The sequence below is a fragment of the Blennius ocellaris genome (assembly GCF_963422515.1).
Source record: "Blennius ocellaris genome assembly, chromosome: 21".
Taxonomy (NCBI): Eukaryota; Metazoa; Chordata; class Actinopteri; order Blenniiformes; family Blenniidae; genus Blennius; species Blennius ocellaris.
In genome coordinates this window covers 12134552-12153511 of record NC_137670.1, presented here as the reverse complement: position 1 = coordinate 12153511, position 18960 = coordinate 12134552, and the positions used below count along the sequence as shown (strand labels likewise).

At 42.8% G+C, this 18960-nt stretch overlaps 2 protein-coding genes across 3 annotated transcripts; both read left to right on the top strand.

Moving 5' to 3' along the window:
* Positions 1 to 1349: 1349 nt before the first annotated feature.
* Positions 1350 to 9149, top strand: mazb (MYC-associated zinc finger protein b (purine-binding transcription factor)). 2 transcript variants are annotated; one of them, XM_080517719.1, is made up of 7 exons: positions 1350 to 2313; positions 2495 to 2645; positions 3400 to 3512; positions 4385 to 4632; positions 4885 to 4948; positions 5528 to 5699; positions 6774 to 9149. In XM_080517719.1, exons 1-7 carry the CDS (start codon positions 2281 to 2283, stop codon positions 7115 to 7117), a joined length of 1125 nt encoding a protein of 374 aa, XP_080373845.1. In that variant the 5' UTR covers positions 1350 to 2280; the 3' UTR covers positions 7118 to 9149. The 2 variants fall into 2 exon arrangements, with proteins under 2 accessions (XP_080373845.1, XP_080373844.1); XM_080517718.1 differs by having other exon boundaries at positions 3400 to 3830.
* A 4737-nt stretch (positions 9150 to 13886) lies between these two features.
* foxi1 (forkhead box i1) lies at positions 13887 to 15182 on the top strand (the record flags this gene model as incomplete). Its single annotated transcript, XM_080517735.1, has 2 exons — positions 13887 to 14487; positions 14620 to 15182. The coding sequence occupies exons 1-2, from the start codon at positions 13890 to 13892 to the stop codon at positions 15180 to 15182; spliced, it is 1161 nt and encodes a 386-aa protein (XP_080373861.1). The 5' UTR covers positions 13887 to 13889.
* Between the last annotated feature and the right edge of the window lie 3778 nt (positions 15183 to 18960).

Genomic DNA, 18960 nt, shown 5'->3' with positions numbered 1-18960 from the left:
ATACTGATACGTATTTTCTAGCATGCTTTTAATTAAAGTACATATTCTAACCATTTGTGGCACTCATTGGAACTTACTATTATGACAGAAAGATGATTGAGGTTGTTATGATCTGTTGTTTAAAACACTATTATTCACTATTTATGAGGGCAAAATCAGGGGATTCTTAAGAAATTCCCTGTTTGATTGGAGCTCAATGAAACACTACTAACTAGTACAAAAGTACCCAGAACACGTTTTTCATGTTTTTGCTTTAAATATTTTCTTTAAATTTCTTCATTAACTTTAAAAAATATTTACAATTCAATACAATAAAAGACTATTTTTTCAGAACTTCTGAATGAAATGGAGCAGAAAGAAGAAAGCCCATTCCATTGTACGAAAAGGAACCCAAAGAAAATAAAAGTGATAGTGGGTGCCCCTTTCTTCAAAACACAATAACAGAAAGAAATCTATACTCAAAATGGACTGATGTGCAATTTACAGAATATTCACTTCAGTTACACGGATGCAAATCATGAGATTACAGCAGGGTCAAATCAAGGTTTGCATGTAGCTTATTTTAGCGTATAGCTTAAAAAAAATAGTAACTGCAGTTCACAGACACAAATCAAAATGAATGTAACATTTCACTTAATTGTTATGACTCATGGGGTTTTATTTTTGTCCATTTGAATTGTCTTTTTATTCCGGTCATTATTCTGTAAATAACTTGTACATTATGTTCCTTTACATGCTGTTACTACAAAATAATTACACAACTGTGAATAATCAGAACATCTATCTATCTATCTATCTATCTATCTATCTATCTATCTATCTATCTATCTATCTATCTATCTATCTATCTATCTATCTATTTATCTATCTAGTTTTTCAGGAATCAGAAAAGGAAGTTGCCCATTAAAGGGTTAATCTTTACCCCCCCCCCCCAAAGCAGACATATTTGTTGTTGACATTATTCCATCCATCCATCCATCCATTGTGTGCCGCTCTCGTGCCGTTCTGTATCTCTGACATCATTATTACTGGCTGGGAGGATCTGCACGCCGCGCGCGCACTGCCCTTTAAGATGCGTCTGTCATCTCGCAGTTAATGGAAAGTGGTCCTGGCTGTTTTTTGTTTTTTTTCTCTCCCAACGCTGTAGATCCGCTCAGGCCCGAGCAAGGAGAGGAGGAGGAGAAGGGGAAAAAAAGAAAAAAAAAAAAAAAAAAAAAAAAGAGCGGAGCATTTTGCGTCGGCCTAAACAAGGCAGGAAGGAAGGGGAGAGGACGGACTCTGCCGACAGGCGGAAATGAGAGGGGGGTGTCCAGAGAGGAAACCCCATCCCTTTAAGAGCAAGTGGGACATAGCGGTGCGAGAAAAGGAGAGGAGGGGGAGAAGAAAGAGGAATTAAAAAAGAAAAGGAAGAAAGAGACAGGGAGGGAGGAGGGAGCGCGGGCGATAAAAAAAGAAAGATGACATCCTCGCAGCTGAACGGCCGAGGTGGAGCGATAGGCTGCGGCCCGGCGAGAGCGCCGCGCGCCGGGGTCACGGCTTGAATCCAACAACGAGGCTTCGACAAACACCCGATTGGCCTATTGGGGGGGGCAAATCGGAAAAAATAGATCCATAAATTAAAAACAAAGCATGACCCGCCGTGCTACCAGATACGTGTGTTATAACCCATATGTGTTCTCGTGCGTAAAAATGCATTTATTTCACGTAGATTGCTTTTCTTGTTCGTAGCTAAAGTGTAATACTCTTGGATGCGATCCTCTCCTTTTTTTTTGTTTGTTTGTTGTGGTCTTGTTTTTGAGAGTAGTTTTGTTGCGTGTGTGTGGCTGCGTGCGAGTCAGCTTGGTGCCGGAGTGGGTTTTGAAAGTTGGAAAGCAAAGTCAAAGAGGAAGCGTTTAGCGGCGGGGGCCTGCTGCTCCGCCGCTGCCCGTCCGCCCGCCTGCCTGCGTACTGCAGCCCGCATTACTCAACGGCGGCGTGCATTTTAATTCACAGCACTAAAGGCTACTACCTCAATAAGACAGAGAGAAAGAAAAAGAAAAAAACATACGATTGCAGACGACTTTTATTCACAATTTTTTTTTTTTCGGAATCCCGGAAGCCCGTTTTTCTTTTTGGGTTTTTTGTTTTGGGTTTTTTTTTGTGCGTGTGTGTGCCGCAGGACAGGCGCACTGTCTGCGCCCCCCCCAGATCGTCGCTGCGCCGATCACAAACCATGCAAAGACTGCTCTCCTCGATCTCAATCACCAGCTGACTTTATAATCTCCATCGCTGTGGCGCAAAATGGATGCTGCCTGGAGCAATTTTCTCTTCCAGGTAGGCTCGTCGAGCGGCCACGGCTGGCCTCGTCCAGCTCGTAGCCGTTTTTTCTCCCCCAACTTTGACGGCGCGCAACTCTGCGCGTCCCGCAGCCCCGCCGAACACCGCGGCGTCTCGACAGAGATAATGCCGTGACTTGTGTTTACATTTGGTGATGGCCTTCTCCTTGCTTCTCCAGAGTACTCCCACCCAGAACCAAGTGGAGGGGAGCCTCCAATCAGAGCTCCTGCCGGTGCATACGAGTTCTCCCCAGACCCCACCCACAGAGCACATAGCACAGCCTCCTTCGACTGTGGACACGACTGCTCTGAGTGAGGAGCCTCTGCCTGGTGAGGGGACTCTTCACTCTCCAACCTGTGGATGAGAACAAGTGGGACATTAGTGGTGTGATGCAGGACAGGGGACATGTGGACAGACAGGACGCTTCTTTTGGGGGGGATGTTATAATGAAATATATGGTAGTTAATCCCCACATATTTTTTTCTTTTTAATAGGATGTATAGTTTTACCCTTCGCTTATGTTTTGCCTGACGGATCGCAAAGGTCCAAAAGGAGGAGCAGGAAAATGTCTCAAGAAATGATGGAAATGCTTCTGCAGATGCACTCAGTCAAAGCGGCATCAGTGATTTCTGATATAAATGAAACATGGCAACATTATACTAGTCCTAAATGAAGCTTTCTCTCTCTGAAATGGAGCCTTAACAGTAATGAAAACATTTCCATTTGACTATTTCATGTCTTGCTGTTTCTTTTGGTTATTGACAAATCAAAGTTAGTTGCTCAAAGAGAAGTTGATTTAAATTCACCGTGGCACTTTATTAAGACGAAAGTATCAGAGTAATAAGAGATTAAATACAATGTCGTTGCAAGTTTTCTATTCTTTTTTCGGGATTAATGGGAGACCATGTTTTCTTCTGCAAATCACCAGAAGAGACATGTTTTACGTGATGTTTTCAACAGTTTACACTGGGATATATTTGATATGATACTCAATGTCATGCTGCAGTTTATTGTGGAAGCTTGCTATAAAAAAAACAACAACAACTATCTTTTAACCTTTCCTTTTCTGTGTCTCCTCCTCAGCCCCAGTGAAGCCGGTGTCTCGGCCGACCCGCGTGCAGCACATCTGTGCCATATGCAACAAGCAGTTCAAGAACAACTACAACCTGCGGCGGCACCAGTCGGTCCACACTGGGGTACGCATGAAGGACAGGGCCAGAGAGCAGGCGGAGGGAGCAAAGGAGGGAGCGGCCGGCCAGGCGGTGGCGGGGGCCCCGTCTGTCATGGCGGTTGGGGCCGGGGGGAGGGCGGAGAGGCAAACGGTGCCCCTCTCCCTGCTGCACCTCTCCGTGCCTCCCTCTCTCGCCCCTCCCGGCGTGCTGGCGGCGGCTCAGCAGCCACCGCTGGGTGGCCAGGATGGTGAAGGGGTTGCCATGCCAAACGTAATGGCTTGTGTTCACCCTCATGCTCCGCCTCCTGCTGCTGTCGTCATGGCCACAGGGGCGACAGTACAGGTGGGTCAGGGCCTTGTGGAGATGGCTGTCGTCAACCCCAAAACCTTCAAGCATGTTGTTTCTTAAGCTGCCTGGCCACCGGGATGGTTCGGGACTCGTGGGCAGTTGCTGTATGTCGCCTGCTTCATATTTGACTGATCCTCCTTCAGCGTGTTAAACTCTTGTGAAAAAGAAAAAGTAAAAATCCATGAACGATAGTAAGTTCTGGGACCCTTTACTTCCATCCCAGTGTTTGGCACTGCTCCTCAGTTTGAGAAACACAGTGCTAGAAGCCCCCTCGCTCCCCTGCATGTTCTCTGTAACACAAACAGTGTGACAGCGGATTGAGAAAAAAAAAAAAAAAAACTCTGGCGTAAAATGTCTCATCTAACATGAAAATCACAAGTGGTGACGTGCGACATCGGTACAAATGAGTCGACGTGCAGAGCATCTGTATGTTATTGCATGATTTCAGCACTGATTTGAATAACCTTGGAGTGAAGTTGAGCATTTTAGTGCACATTTCTCTACTTTCTACCTCAACTCTAGAGTGTTTAATCTTTGTTTCGTCTCAGCGGCCCACAAATCCAAACCCCAACCCCGTGAGGAAGAACCACGCCTGTGAGACCTGCGGAAAGGCCTTCCGGGACGTTTACCACCTCAACCGCCACCGGCTGTCCCATTCGGACGAGAAGCCCTTCTCCTGTCCCATCTGCCAGCAGCGCTTCAAGAGGAAGGACCGCATGAGTCACCACGTGCGCTCGCACCAGGGCGGCGTGGAGAAACCCTACATCTGTCCGCACTGTGGCAAAGCTTTCTCCAGGTGATACTGTCATACGTGCGTCTTCTACACTGTCCCAGCTGACATTGTATGTATCGGGTTTCTGTGTGATTTTGCTGTAATTCACCTTGGGTATCCTTTTCCTCCTTGTGTAAAATTCCCAGAAGACAGTATAGATAAGCTCCAGTGAAGGTTTAAGTTTGGGTTTTTTTTGCGGGGTTTTGTTATCAGTCCTAAAAAGGGCCAGACGTGTTGCTCTTTGGGTTCTAACACGTTCCGTCTTTCTCTCCGAAGGCCCGACCATCTCAACAGTCACGTGAGGCAGGTGCACTCCTCGGAGCGACCCTTCAAATGCCCAGTACGTCTTCCTTTAACTCGTGTTTGGCGCTTTTCTCGTCTCAGCCCACTTGCGTCGGGACTTTTCTTCTCAGCGTTGCAGAGGATTGGAGGTTAAAGATTTGCTTTAAAGCTCAGCCGGCGCTCCGGCCTGCCCTAAACGGAACCCTGACAAAAGGCACCGGCTCGAAAACATGTCGTCACTTTTAGAAATGAAAGGTTTCCTCCACAGGGAGCGTAATGGTGTGAGTCCACACCGAGACGCATCTTTTCTTTGTGCTTTGACGTGAACAAATGAACACCGAAGATGTTGCCATGGAAACTGGACTAGAAAAAGCCCATTTGAATGGTAGAACCCGGAGCTGGCACCTTGTTGTAATCACACTGTAATTACGCAGCACCTCAACCCTGGATCTCTACACAAACAAGACAACAAGGCCTCGCCATGAAACACATTTACATAAATGCAATGCGCACAGTTACAGGACATTCCCCACATTTATCATCGTAGTGTAAATCGTTTCGTCCCCGGTGTGCACAAAAGAAGATTTTTTTGCATTTCGTTCGTCTCCAACCGCCAAATGTTTCCGTGTCTCCACAGACCTGCGAGTCCAGCTTCGCTACTAAGGATCGTCTCCGTGCGCACATGATCCGCCACGAGGAGAAGGTGCCCTGCCACATCTGTGGGAAGCTCCTGTCTGCGGCTTACATCACGGATCACATGAGAGTGCACAACCAGTCGCAGCACCACGCCTGCCATCTCTGCAACCGCAGTGAGTCCATGACAGCCGCCTCACGTTCTCACGTCAAGCGTGCCTCTCGCCGTCCGGCGTCGGGTCAAAGGTCAAAGGTTGTCGTGATCGCTGGACTGTGGTTGTAGGTCCTCTTGTTTGTTTCTTAGAATAAATATATTTCCTCACATGTCAGACGGTCACAATAACTGCTAGTTCAGCAGTATTCTTCCTTTAGAGATGAGTTCTTTTGAGAGAATATTTTGTTTTCTGCTGTTGCTTGCGTTTTCCTCCACTTGATGAGTTCAAAGTCTTTGGAAGTCGTAGTTTATTAGCTGCTGCAGCATAGATTTCATACACCTGGGTAAAACAGCAGGTTCATAAGACACATAACACATAAGATCTGTGTTTTAAAGCTCAATTGCTCAGCTTCCCTCCAACTTTCCAGATCACATAGGACTTTGTGCTTATTTGGTTTGAGGTCATATTTACTGCGTGATGTTGTGTTTCACTGGTTTACTGAAACTTAAATTATTGTCACAGCCACAAAAATCCCACCCTCGTGGCCAGAACTGTGAATGAAGATGTGTGAGACGTATTTTGAGTGGAACACACGTCTCTTCTGTAATAGAATGGCCATATGTTATTTAGTGCCACTAAATAACAAGTATAATTTATTTATCTGCTTAAACTGTCCATTAAATAAGATTCAATAAAAAAATATTGGGCATGTGTTTGAAAACATTTTTCTTAAATAGTACAATGGTTTGGTCTGGCCCAGTTGTAGTTTATTTGGTGTTATTAAAGTCAGTGAAAAGAAAATATACTTTATCTGAACGAAGAAGACGGAATAAACAAGAAGCCACATTGATCTCAACTTTGAGGATAAGACTTTTATTTGTTTTCAAATCTTCCCAGCAAACTGTTAACGAGTCAACATGCACATTTCCCACCTTGAAGTTCACTCATTACTACAGTAATTGCAGTATTTACAATTGCAAACTCTCTAAATGTTGTTAAATGATCATTTTTGTTGACTTTATATTGCTGATTTTGGTTTATCGCACTCCATGTTCGACCGTTGCCGTGACCTCAGCGTCTCCGCTCGCCCCTCAGGCTTCACCACGCTGACGTACCTCCGGGTCCACGCCCAGAAGCACCACGGGCAGGAGTGGAAGGACAGCCCCGGGGGCTTTGGCGGCACGGCGTCGGGCGGCGTCCTCGTCTGCCACCTGTGCGGCGTCCACTGCAAGACGCCCACCCAGCTCCAGGGGCACATGGGCACCCACGGCAACAACCAGGGCGCCCCCAACCCCGCCGCCTCCAACTTGGCCGCCAGCAGCTCCGTGTCCCTCAGCAACATGGTGACGGCGCCCACCGTCTACGTCACCGGGAACACGGTGGTGGACCTGCTGGTCACGGACTGCTCTAGCATCGCGGCGCCGCAGACTCACAGTTAGCAGAGGGGAGCTCGGCGACTTAAAGACGAGGAGAAAAAAAAAAAAGAAGTCCCCGTCCCTCAGCAGAGTGGAGTTCAGAGAAGGTTGAGGATACTTGTAGATGCTTTCTTCACTTACAGGTGAGGGAGTTTAACACCGGTCGGCGCTCGACGGCACGTTTTGCCGCAGACATGGGAGGACCAGAGAAAAGCTGAAGTGATTCAAAAAGGACTTTTGACACTAACGACAAACATGGATGTGTTGGTGAATCTACATATTCATATGAAACTGTGGTATTATGAGCATCTACTGTATTACTTTCCCCTCTCTGCCCGCTCACTCTCTCTCTCTCTCTCTCTCTCTCTCTCTCTCTCTCTCTCTCTCTCTCTCTCTCTCTCTCTCTCTCTCCCCCTGCCCCCATCCTCAACCCAGGCTGCTCTCTGCAAGTGCACCAAGTACTGTATATCTCACACCAGCTCTGATCTTACCTCCATTTTGCAGTTCGATTACTAAGAATCCAAATGGCTCGCGTCAGGAAGTAGCAGGGAAGGATTGCGGCCCTCAGAATGAGGAAAACGCATTCGAAGAGATGCGGTGTGCTCGGGTGTGCATAAGTCCCGGCTTCTATCGCATGTTAGATTGTGTGTCGACAGACTAAAAAAAAAAAAAAAAAAAAAAAAAAAATCAACATTTGATTTTTGAAGCTGTATCGCCATTTCATTGAGTGTCATGGAGTCGGGGCGTTCAGAGATCAGGACAGATGACAGTGAGTGTTGTGGAATTGTGGGACGTACTTTATTCATTAGTTTCCTCAAGGTACAGAGATAGAACGAAGTTGTGTTTCGCGCACCTTAAAATGTTAATTTTGGAGATTCGTCGAGTATTTTTTTAAAAAGGTGGGGGGGGGGTAGATTTCTTGGGACTGTCTTGCTCTGAGTCTTCCTCTTTGGATCTGGCCTTTCCAAAAAAAAAAAAAAAAAACCCAACAACAACACAACAGCTAATCAACACTTCGGCTTCTGACATGGCAACTTCTGGAACCTAAGAACTACCTTTTGCATGAAAACAAGCTCACTCAGTCATGCTTATCGTTAAGGGAGCTGTCACGGCAAAACGAACTTTCAGCAGTTCCACTCTGTTAGTTAGTAGTAAACAATAATATTTATAAAATTGTTGATTTTGCTCAGAATCTGTTTTTGTTTTTTTTTTGTTTTTTTTATTAACATCGTTGGCCATTCATTTGATTGTAACTGTCATCGCCATAGTCCTTTTTGTTTTTTCTCTACATACCAGTCAAGCGAGTGAGACTTATGCATTAGATTTAGTGGTTTTAACTCTCTGTATAGCACATGATGTTTTGATCGCCAGTCATTCTCTTTCTACAATAACCACGTAGTGAATGGTCACCTGTCCGTCGGGTATTTCGGTTGCTTTGAGTTTGTTTGTTTGTTTGTTTGTGAGTGATGTGAGGCGTTGCAAGGGCTTCTAAAGTCACCCGTCAGGCAGAGGAGTACAATGAATGAACGTTTGACAACACCACTGCGTACGCCGTAAACAAATCCTGATTTCGTACTGGAGTGCTTTCTCAGTTTTGTGTTCATATGTTACTTTGAAATTTGTAGAGTTGGTTCTTTTTTCTCTCCCTCCCTCCTTCCTTTTTTCCCCCTTTCTCTCTTTAAAAAAAATGTTCTTCCTGTTGAGAAAATTAGTGATGATTATGAGTTAATTTTAGGTTTTCTCCATTACACTCAGATATAAAAAAAAAAAGAATAATACCTCTACTCTAGGATTCTGTACAGCTCTTGTGATACATCTTAATGCCTTATCGTACTCAACTGCATTTTAATTCTTTTATGATAAAATATTTCAAATCTTAGTCATTGATTAATTAAGAATATTAATGGGATGTATTTATATTTATATTTTTATATTTCTCAACAGTATGCATGTCTAAAAGGTTGTTAGAGCAAAAAAAAATCGATGATGCTTACTACAGTCATAAATACTCTGTTATTTTGTAGATGAAGTAGAGCTCATGTTATTATTTTGTAATTTGGACAATTTAAAGTAAAAAGAGTAAACAGCTGATGTTTTGTGTGGTGATCTTTTCACTTATATCCACCTGGTATACTGGTTTGCAGTCTTAACACACACACACACACACACACACACACACACACACACACACACACACACTGTTACTGGAGTCATTTCACACGCAGTCTTTACTAACGGCTGCAGAGTTTTGTCTTCTAATTTCACTTAATAATCACTCATGGAAAACACAAGAATATGTACAAGCATGTATTTTTTAACTGAGAGCCTGAGATCATCAAATTAAAATAAATCAAGAGAGAATGTTTACTCACCCCACAGTTTTTCATCAGTGACAGATTTATACAAAGAAAAACATTCTTTATGTCCTGATGTTGTCATCTTGTAGAAAATGTAAGTCTCTAAAGCACAAATAGTGAAAATAAAATGCCCCAAAACATTTTACATTTCAGTACCATGTCCATATGCACAACTTCAGACTTCGGTGCCTGAAATCAGTTTAAATCTCTTTGTTCTGGAGGTTTGAACAAAAAGATTATATGCAAAATACTTTATTTAGTGACTGATGAAGAGATGACACATCTAATTTCTTTTTAAATTACTGTAGAACTGAACTCCGTGCAGCCATCACTTTTGGTGTGTGTGTGTGTGTGTGTGTGTGTGTGTGTGTGTGTGTGTGTGTGTGTGTGTGTGTGTGTGTGTGTGTGTGTGTGAGAATGTGATTAATAACAACAGAAGTAGTGGAACTTAACGCTACAAATTAAATTAATTTACAATTATAATACATTTCCTCCTGCAATAATTAAAGTATTCTGATTCTTATTTAACATTCCAGAAAGTTCTCACCTATGTATGTGCAGATTAAAAGGAATTTTCTGAACCTAAAATATCATAATAAGCTTTTTTCCCTCCTTCACAGAGTGCTTATACAGAAACAATACATGTATTGACTTGACAAAATCTCAACTAGTTTTATTGATATTCTGGTAGCTTTGCTTCCAAGTCTGCTTTCATCTAAGCTTTTAGTCTGCAGTTCTACTGCAGCCCAAAAGGTAGACACAAGGAGGCGCTGTTGCTCAGCTGGTTAAAGCGTCTGTCCTGTAAAACAATAGATTAAAGCCCAGCAGTGCTTTAAGATGTGGGTTTTTAATGATTTGTTCACACTAACAAAAGTGTCCAATGTTTGTATGCACCATAATTTAAATAGGTGAAAATGGGATTGTAAAAACATTTTATATCTGTAATGTCATTGCTGACTGATGTAGGTTGTGTTTGGGTCAGAGGTGTCAAACATAAGGCCTGTGGGCTAAAACCGACTCCAACAAAGACTCCAGTCTGGTCCACCAAACCACCAAGAAAAAGATGATGATAATAATAATAATTATAATAACAATAATAATAATAATAATAATAATTATTATTATTATTATTATTATTATTATTATTATAATAAACATACATACGATACAAAAAACCCCGTTTAATTTTGGACTTTTTGGAAGAAGAAGAAGAAGAAGAAGAAGAAGAAGAAGAAGAAGAAGAAGAAGAAGAAGAAGAAGAAGAAGAAGAAGAAGATGCTCGCACCGACTGCACCATGAGAAAGGAGCCTGAAGGGGGCGCTGTGACTCAGCTGGTGGAGACAACAGGCGATCGAGAGTTCCAAGTCTGTCCACCTTTTCACATCCAGCACCGAGCCCAAAATCTTATCATAAAAATGTCCAAAAGAAATCAATTAAAAGCTCAGATCAACATTTAAACACACAGAATGCACACAGCCCTTCAACATCAGACTGAAATTAATTTAGCATGTTTTCAGCTGAGCATATATCCATCTTATGAAATGTCAGTCACACAATGCTAAACATTTTTTATTTTTTTAAACGATTACATCATCTGTTAAGATGTATTCTGAGATTAGTTATTTTCTGTGTTGCACCAGCTTTTCTTTCCAGCGTTTGCTTTGTCTGAAAGGTTTTCCCATGATAAAAATCATAATCTGTGGGAGGGCCTCCTTCACTTCTTGGAGACCATGGATAGTATTTTTGAGGATATTTCAAATGCATCATTTGCCCGTTTTCTGTGTATATCGTGTGTTTTAACCACCAGTCCAAATAAATCAGTGAATTTTAAAGCACATTCATAAATGTGAGTGTGTGTGTGTGTGTGTGATGATCCATCTGGTTTATAAAGAACAATTTCACATATTGAACATTTTAAAATTGTGCACCTGATGAAGCAGTGGGTTATTTAGCATCCTCAGTAATATTGACGGATCTAATTTAAACCATTTTATTGAGATTGACACTATTCTAATTATTTCATCTCTGCATCCCGCGAGAGCAAATGCGTCTCATAATATTGAGCAGCACATATTTCTATGGCATTTCTAAGCTCAGGAGTTACCTTTTCACTTCCTGAAATTTCAGTTTTAGCCTGAGGGGAAATTGTAAATGCTAACAATTCATGTGGGGCTCCACAAAAGTGGGAATGTGATTTGCTTTGATGCAAAATCCAAGAATATCCATGGTTCAATTTTGGTCTTCCTGTGTGGATTTTGCAGCTCTGGCCTTCCTGGTGACCCTGACTTATATGGATTGATATCCACCAGTGCTCTATTTTCAGTTTGTACTGTACAACTAAGATTAAATCTTCTCATAAATCTGCTTTTTAGATGGATTTCTTCCTGCCCTTCCTGTCAATCAATCATGTGCTGATGACACCTAGGCTGCAAAGGAGCAATCAACCAACACTCATGCATCTCTTGATATTTGAGGATATTATATTTGATAACGTATGTGCTTTTTGAAAACCTCCATCAGATGCTTTAATCAAATACTGATTCTACTTTAAGTGCAAAAGTTGAGCCTGCTTCTTGGCCTTCATGGTGATTAGATAGAATTTGTAAATTATGTGTGTGGTTTTTTGGGTTGGTTTTTTTTGCTTCAGTTTAATTAATTGATTAACTAATTGATAAAAAAAAAAATGAGGGTCAATCTGAATATCACATTGATCTATAATTGCAGCTCACATACGTAGCAAACCATATAGCTGTAGTGGGGTTTACAATTTGCTTTCTCCCATGGCCTGTGTTTTGCCAGGGGAGTCCCTGGACATGTGTTGTTTTCATCTGGGGGTTAAATGCCACTTCTTCCCCATCGAGCCCGTCGCTCACCGCTGCTGTACAGCCTGTGGTCGGGACGACACCTTGGAGCCAAACAATTACATCAAGGTCATGGAGAGGAGGAATGTTCTGCCGATTAGCGCAGGAGTCCAGCAGAAACCTGCAAGACTTTCCACGGGGTCGGCCACAGGCCTAGACGCCAGGGGGAATAATAAATTAATATTTAGAATTTACTGGAAGGTCTCGATTTTGTAAACGTCGGCAGTGAGTCATTACACTCCAGAGTGAGTTTAAAAACTGTTGGTTGAACTTCACCCGTCATCAAGAAATAATGAGATATTTATTAATTACATAACACGTGAAACATATTGAAAAAGGTGCCGCTTCGGTCGGATTTAGAATTTATGTCCGTCATGACATGGCTTGACACTCCTGCTCTAAGCATTGTTATAACGTCGACGTTGAACCTTAAACCGCCTTATGCTCCCAGTTAATGCACAAACTGTGCTGATTGCTCCTTATATTTGAAAAACTAAACCAAACAAATCAACAACAAAAAAAAAGCCCAACTGATAAAATACTCATTAAAAGTGATAATAGACACATAGGGGACACATTTCCAGGTTTGGAAAGTTTGGAAATGGTCTTTTCGAATTACAAACCCTTTAGATATTAAAATATATATATTTTTTTCTTAGAATCATTATATCATAAATGCCCTGTCAAAAACACAGCGCAGCTGCTCTTCTTTAATTTTTTGAGTAAGTTGATGCAACATCCTTATTACATTTTTTCCAAAGATGATTATTGGTGATAATTATGTCAATTTTATCTATGTTTTCCCCCCAACATATTGCTGTTTATTCTTTTTTTTAAATAATAAAAGCAAAGAAAACAAACAAACAAAAAACACTTACTTGCACACTGTAATATTTTTGGAGGCCTGTCGGGATATTTATTTTGAGAGAATCGCATGCTGACGGGAAACATGCTACACTTGTACAGTGCTTAACAAAAAAAATATTTATTTTTAAGGGGAAAATGTCTTTCACCCACGCGCATACCTTGTTTGTATTTGGCTCATATCAAATCAGTTAAAACAAACTGAAACATCTGCCTGCGGTCTGCGGAACCTCATTTAATTAAATAGTTCAATACATTGCACTTATAGTCTGCTGTTCAATTATTGTGGCAGAAACAAATCGATTTTATGTAAAGCTATATTGCGCAATGCACAATTCCCAGGACAGGATTTGATTTGGATTAAAGTGTAAAGGAAATTTTAATCGGCACAGGTCTTCCATGCGTAATTACGCACAGCCATGGTCATCTTGACAATTTACTGTCGAGCTTTCAGGAGGACAAATCTCACAATTAACACAAAGTTCTATCTTCCAGTAAACTGCTTTTCATGGGGAGAGTGGGTGACTCCTTGGGGTTAGCGAGACAGAAAAGAGGGGTGTGACTATTGCCAAAGTTTTCCTCAATGGGCTACCTGTGGAGTCCCTCGGCGCTTCGCATAAATACTCCCCCTTCTGAGGATAAGTTCAGTCCTGTGGGGAAAGACTGAGTCACGAATTTAGGTTTGGGAATCTGGGAATCTGGTCAGAGCGGATTATGAATGCTTTTGGACATCAACCATCCACCCAGCAGAACAGCCCCATTCAGCACCACAGCGCACAGGAGCTCCTGGACATGGCCGTATACTGCGACAACTACGGCGTTTACCCGCAGAATCTCCACCATCACCACCCTCAGAGGCCACCGGCTCATCCTTCCGGCTACGGTCTGGGAGAATACACCGCCCCGTCCACTAACCCGTACCTGTGGCTGAACGGGCCGAGCCTCAACTCGTCCCCGTACCTCTCCGGGAACAACGGCGCGTCCTACATTCAGTCCGGATACGGGTCGAACCAGAGGCAGTTCTTGCCGCCTCCCACCGGGTTTGGAGGAGCAGACCTCGGGTGGCTGTCTATATCGAGCCAGCAGGAGCTTTTCAAGATGGTCAGACCGCCTTACTCCTACTCTGCGCTCATTGCAATGGCTATACAAAACGCCCAAGACAAAAAGTTGACCCTCAGTCAGATCTATCAGTACGTGGCTGACAACTTTCCTTTCTACAAGAAAAGCAAGGCAGGATGGCAGAACTCAATCCGCCACAACTTGTCTCTGAATGACTGCTTTAAAAAAGTGGCACGGGACGAGGATGACCCTGGTGAGATTCGTAATGTTCTTTTTTAATTGACACATTTTTAATCTGATGCTTATGAGGACATACCTAAAATAATAAATGTTATTTCATTAAAACATAATTAATTTGTGTGCATTTGTTGTATTTCTCGTCAAGGTAAGGGGAACTATTGGACGCTGGATCCAAACTGTGAGAAAATGTTCGACAACGGGAACTTCAGGCGGAAAAGAAAGAGGAGGTCAGAACTGAGCGCAGCTGACAGCGGCGCGCTCCCCGTCAAGTCCGAGGACGGCGCGCACAAACTCTCCGACACCGCCAGCCTCATGAGTTCCTCCCCGCCCAGCCTGCACGGATCCCCGGCCTCCACGGAGCCCAAGTCCTCGCCGTCTCCCTCCGCGGAGCACAGTCCCTGTTTTGGCAGCTTCATGTCCAACGTGAACTCGCTGCTGGCGGGCAGCGGCGGCGGCGGAGGCGGCGGCGGTGGTGGTGGCGACGCGCCCCGCGGCGCGGAGCGGGACTATGGCTCCGGACATATCGGGGGTTTGTCTCAGACTCAGAGCAGAGAGGGCATGTCAGGACTCGGCTCCTACTCGCCCACTTTAATCTCCCCCCTGAACTCTGACAACAACAGAATGAACTACTACGCGTCAGTCCAGAGCCTCTCCAACCATTTCAGTGTAAATAACCTCATATACACCCGGGATGGAACTGAGGTGTAGGCTGTTCTAGATCAACTTCTCTAGTCCTTATCTGTTGCTTTCACATTTTAATTTTACCTAGCATCCTGCCAGTCTCCCGCTTTCACACTTTTATTAACCACTGGAGATGCTTGTCACAATAACTCTATCAAAACTGGATAAAATATTTCAGTACAATAGAAATAAAATGCTTTCGTGTTCTATGTTTTTCTTCCATTTAGGAAACCCCTCGTTACGTCATCTTTATATGGAGATCTGACTGGTGCATATTTAGTTGTTCAGTTGGACAAGAGGACCTCTTTGTACATAAATTATTTTGATAAGAAACATGATATATAGGTTATTTTTTAGACTGAATTGTGTTTTGTTTATTTAAATCCACGTCCATGTTTGAATAAAAGTCATTTATATTAACTCCATATATAAAAACTTGTGTCATTTCCCTACTTCTCTTCAGGATGGTTGCCGGACACTCATGGAGAGAAATGACTTATCGTGAAGCCTTAAATGGTGATTCAGAGGGTATACTTCATTTATCTCCTAACTTGGTCTTGATTGTGGAGATAATTCGGGACTTTTTCTCGATTTTCCCAACGAAAAAACACTTTCTACTTGTCCTTTTGAGATCCCATACATTGTATGTCAGTTCAACAGAGGTTCAACAAATCTATCAACTTTAGGCTGATATTTTTATGACTACAGGAGTGCGCGCTTTTAAAAGCTCTCCCTAAAAGGTAATTATTTTTTATTTTACAAATGCACCCCCCACCCCACCCGGTCTTTAGGTTAAGTTCTCAAATGTTTTCTGGGCAATGATAAATAATAAAGCAGAGCAAAGCCTGTCAGGAAATCTGAAGTCAAGTGGCTGTAAGCAGTAAAGTGTGCAAGACAGAGACATTTTCCGCTTGTCACTTCCAATAGCCCCATTAACAAGCAATCAGGCCTTTAACTTGCTTCCACCAGGTTCAGAAGTTCAGCTTTTTGTCTGGGCTGGATCTGCCTCAGACTGTGCCCGCTTGGTTTCGACCTGTTTGCTGAGTATCCCACCTGTCTCCGTCTATTCCCAAAGTCTTGTCACGCAAAACTCCCTCAGTCTTGCGTGTGTCTGTGTGAAACCCCCCCTGTTTTTCTTTCCCCCACCCCCACCCTTTTTTTGTACCACTGTGTACGAGCATCCGCCAAACAATTGGCGAGAGAGTTCATGTAATGTGCTTTTGTTGTGCTTGTGACCCAAGGGGACACAACAGAGAGCTTGCTATTGGGGGGAAAAAAACTCCAAACCAGCCCATGCAGAGAAAATGTTCAAGTGATTTAACACCCTGCTTCGGTCTTATTTCCAAACAATATGGATACGCACGGAATCAAAGCCTGTAAATAAAAGGAAACACCTCTTAATTGGTTGATAATTGAATTCACTCAGGCGCTCTGTGGTCTGGAATAAAAGAAAAATTAATTGACAAGACTTTCGTGCCCCTTGTTGGAACACAATGGAAGCTGGCAATTGAAGAGATCCCCTCCTGGGCTCAAATGAAAATATTGCGATCTGAAGATCTGGGAACAAATTATCTCCCTCAGGCCACATTTTGCTCTATTATCTGTGGAGCAGGGCCACCGATCAGACAAAGAGGATTTTTGTCATACAGGAGCAGGTTCTCACAGTAACAAGTTTTCTGCTGAAATCCTCATCATGTCCAGTGAATACAATATAAAGCCTTTCATACTCGGAGGCCTTACATCAGGATTCTCCTTGTTCAGTTTTCACTTTTTAACTGTTAATGTGCAAATGTGTCAATTCCACAATTTCACATGATTAACAATCTCGTACCCCAAGTACTTGTTGTTTGTGCTTTACTTCAACTTCAAACTTCTTTACCTTTTTTGTTTCCATGTCTGCTATACACATTTTATATAATGCAACATTTTACTCCATTTACCGTAATTAATTGTATCACTTTGCTCACAAAATGACATCCACATTCAGACAGAGAGTGGAAAATGTAAAAGTATAATCAATAGATTTCCATGTAGATTAGTTGTTGGGTTGACTCATTATTTGGAACTGCTATTGGTTAATTAATGTAATAATATTTCATAGCTTTGAGAAATCTGCAATTAGATATGAAATTATCTACTAGTGTGTGTGTGTGTGTGTGTGTGTCCACTGCTTCTTGCATTCTGGGCTGGATGAGAATGATAAGCCTGAACTTGTGGTTGGTTCATTACTTATTGAATGTTGGTTTCTTGACCTGTTGATATGGAGAAAACAGAAAGTAAAGTTGTCTTAAGCTGATCAGTCTTATCAAGAATGTAATGAGAACACAGCCACGACTCTTCAAGAAGTTGCATTCACAAACATGTCCGACTGGTCTTCACACTAAAGGAAATAATCTCTGAAGTCAGTGAATCATTTTGACCTCAGAGAGAAAGATATTTTAGTATCCCTTGGCATTACTTTGGAAAACTGAACCATCGGAAAACCTTTTTTTCCCCACAATTTCTATCTGAAAATAATGCTGCCTGTTTAGAGACAATTTATATATGATTGTATTGATACCAACACTGGAGTCCATCACTTTGTTTTCCACGTTTGATTCAACCTCATTTCTCAGAAACTTGACGCTCCAGTGACCTGTGCCTGAAGGGTCCATTTACCTGACTCGCATGAATATCAGTCAGGTCACCACGTCTCTGCGCTGCCTGCTTGAGGGCCTCTGACTCCGAGGGTAAAGGCCCAGACCCAGCAAAATACGGGTGGCCCCAGTCCCCATACATGCCTAGTGGGCTAAATCCGTAATGATGGGTTTCATCCTCAAAGGCTCTCATCTGTGCAAAGGCGAGGTAGTGTCTTAATTGAAGAAGCCCATGTTTAAGAAGTGAATCACTTTTACCCCTTTTCTATTCAGTGGACAAGATATACACCACAAGGCATCTAATGTCAATTATAGAGAGCAGCGTTGATTATTAGCTCAATAGGAGGCTGGAAGAACAGGCCAGACATGGAGACGAGCTGAATGGACCTGGAGGCTTCGTCAAGGAGGCCAGTGACTGACACGAGGTGGAGTGATGTATCACTCAGCAAAGTGGGAAATTTAAGTCCTGTTTGCTGCGAAGTAAAATTGCAACTGTTAAAAAATAAGGAACTTTTGCTAAGGAACAAATCCTAAAAAGACATTAACTATGTATTGTGCATGTTTTCACCACATTGAGTCATTTCTCGTGATGTGGGGGTTTTGGGGGGTAACATTACCATGTGCTTTATCTGGCAATTTGTTGGTTTTTAAAGCATTAAGTATTTCAAATGACTCTCAATGTGTCCAAAGCCTATTAATTCTCCACACCCCATATAACACTAGCTTACAGACAAATCTGAGTGGCGATAAGAAAAGCGAGACTGTGCGTCTGACCCCAGTGAGGAACATGATAGCGTAGCAATAGGGGGGCTGATTACAGTCTGGGTCGACCCTGAAATTTCACATCTGTTTGTAGCAGTCAGTGGGCATTACAGGGATAATTTCTTGTATTACAGCTCAATCTCTTGAGGAAGTTAAATATTAAAGAGAACAATATGATGACAGCTTCTGGGGAAGTGGTGATGTGGCTGGGAGGGGAGGGGGGGGCGCTTTCTGCTGGACTTTAAAAGGATTGCCCGTGCAAATGATAGCTGAGGAGAATGTCTATCAATTGGCATGACCCGATTCGGTTTCATCATTCCCCCCATCCGAAGCCCATAAAGAGCCTAACGTATGGGCCGGTGATGGCATGGGATCCCTGCACAGGATGAGCAGCCATATGGATTATT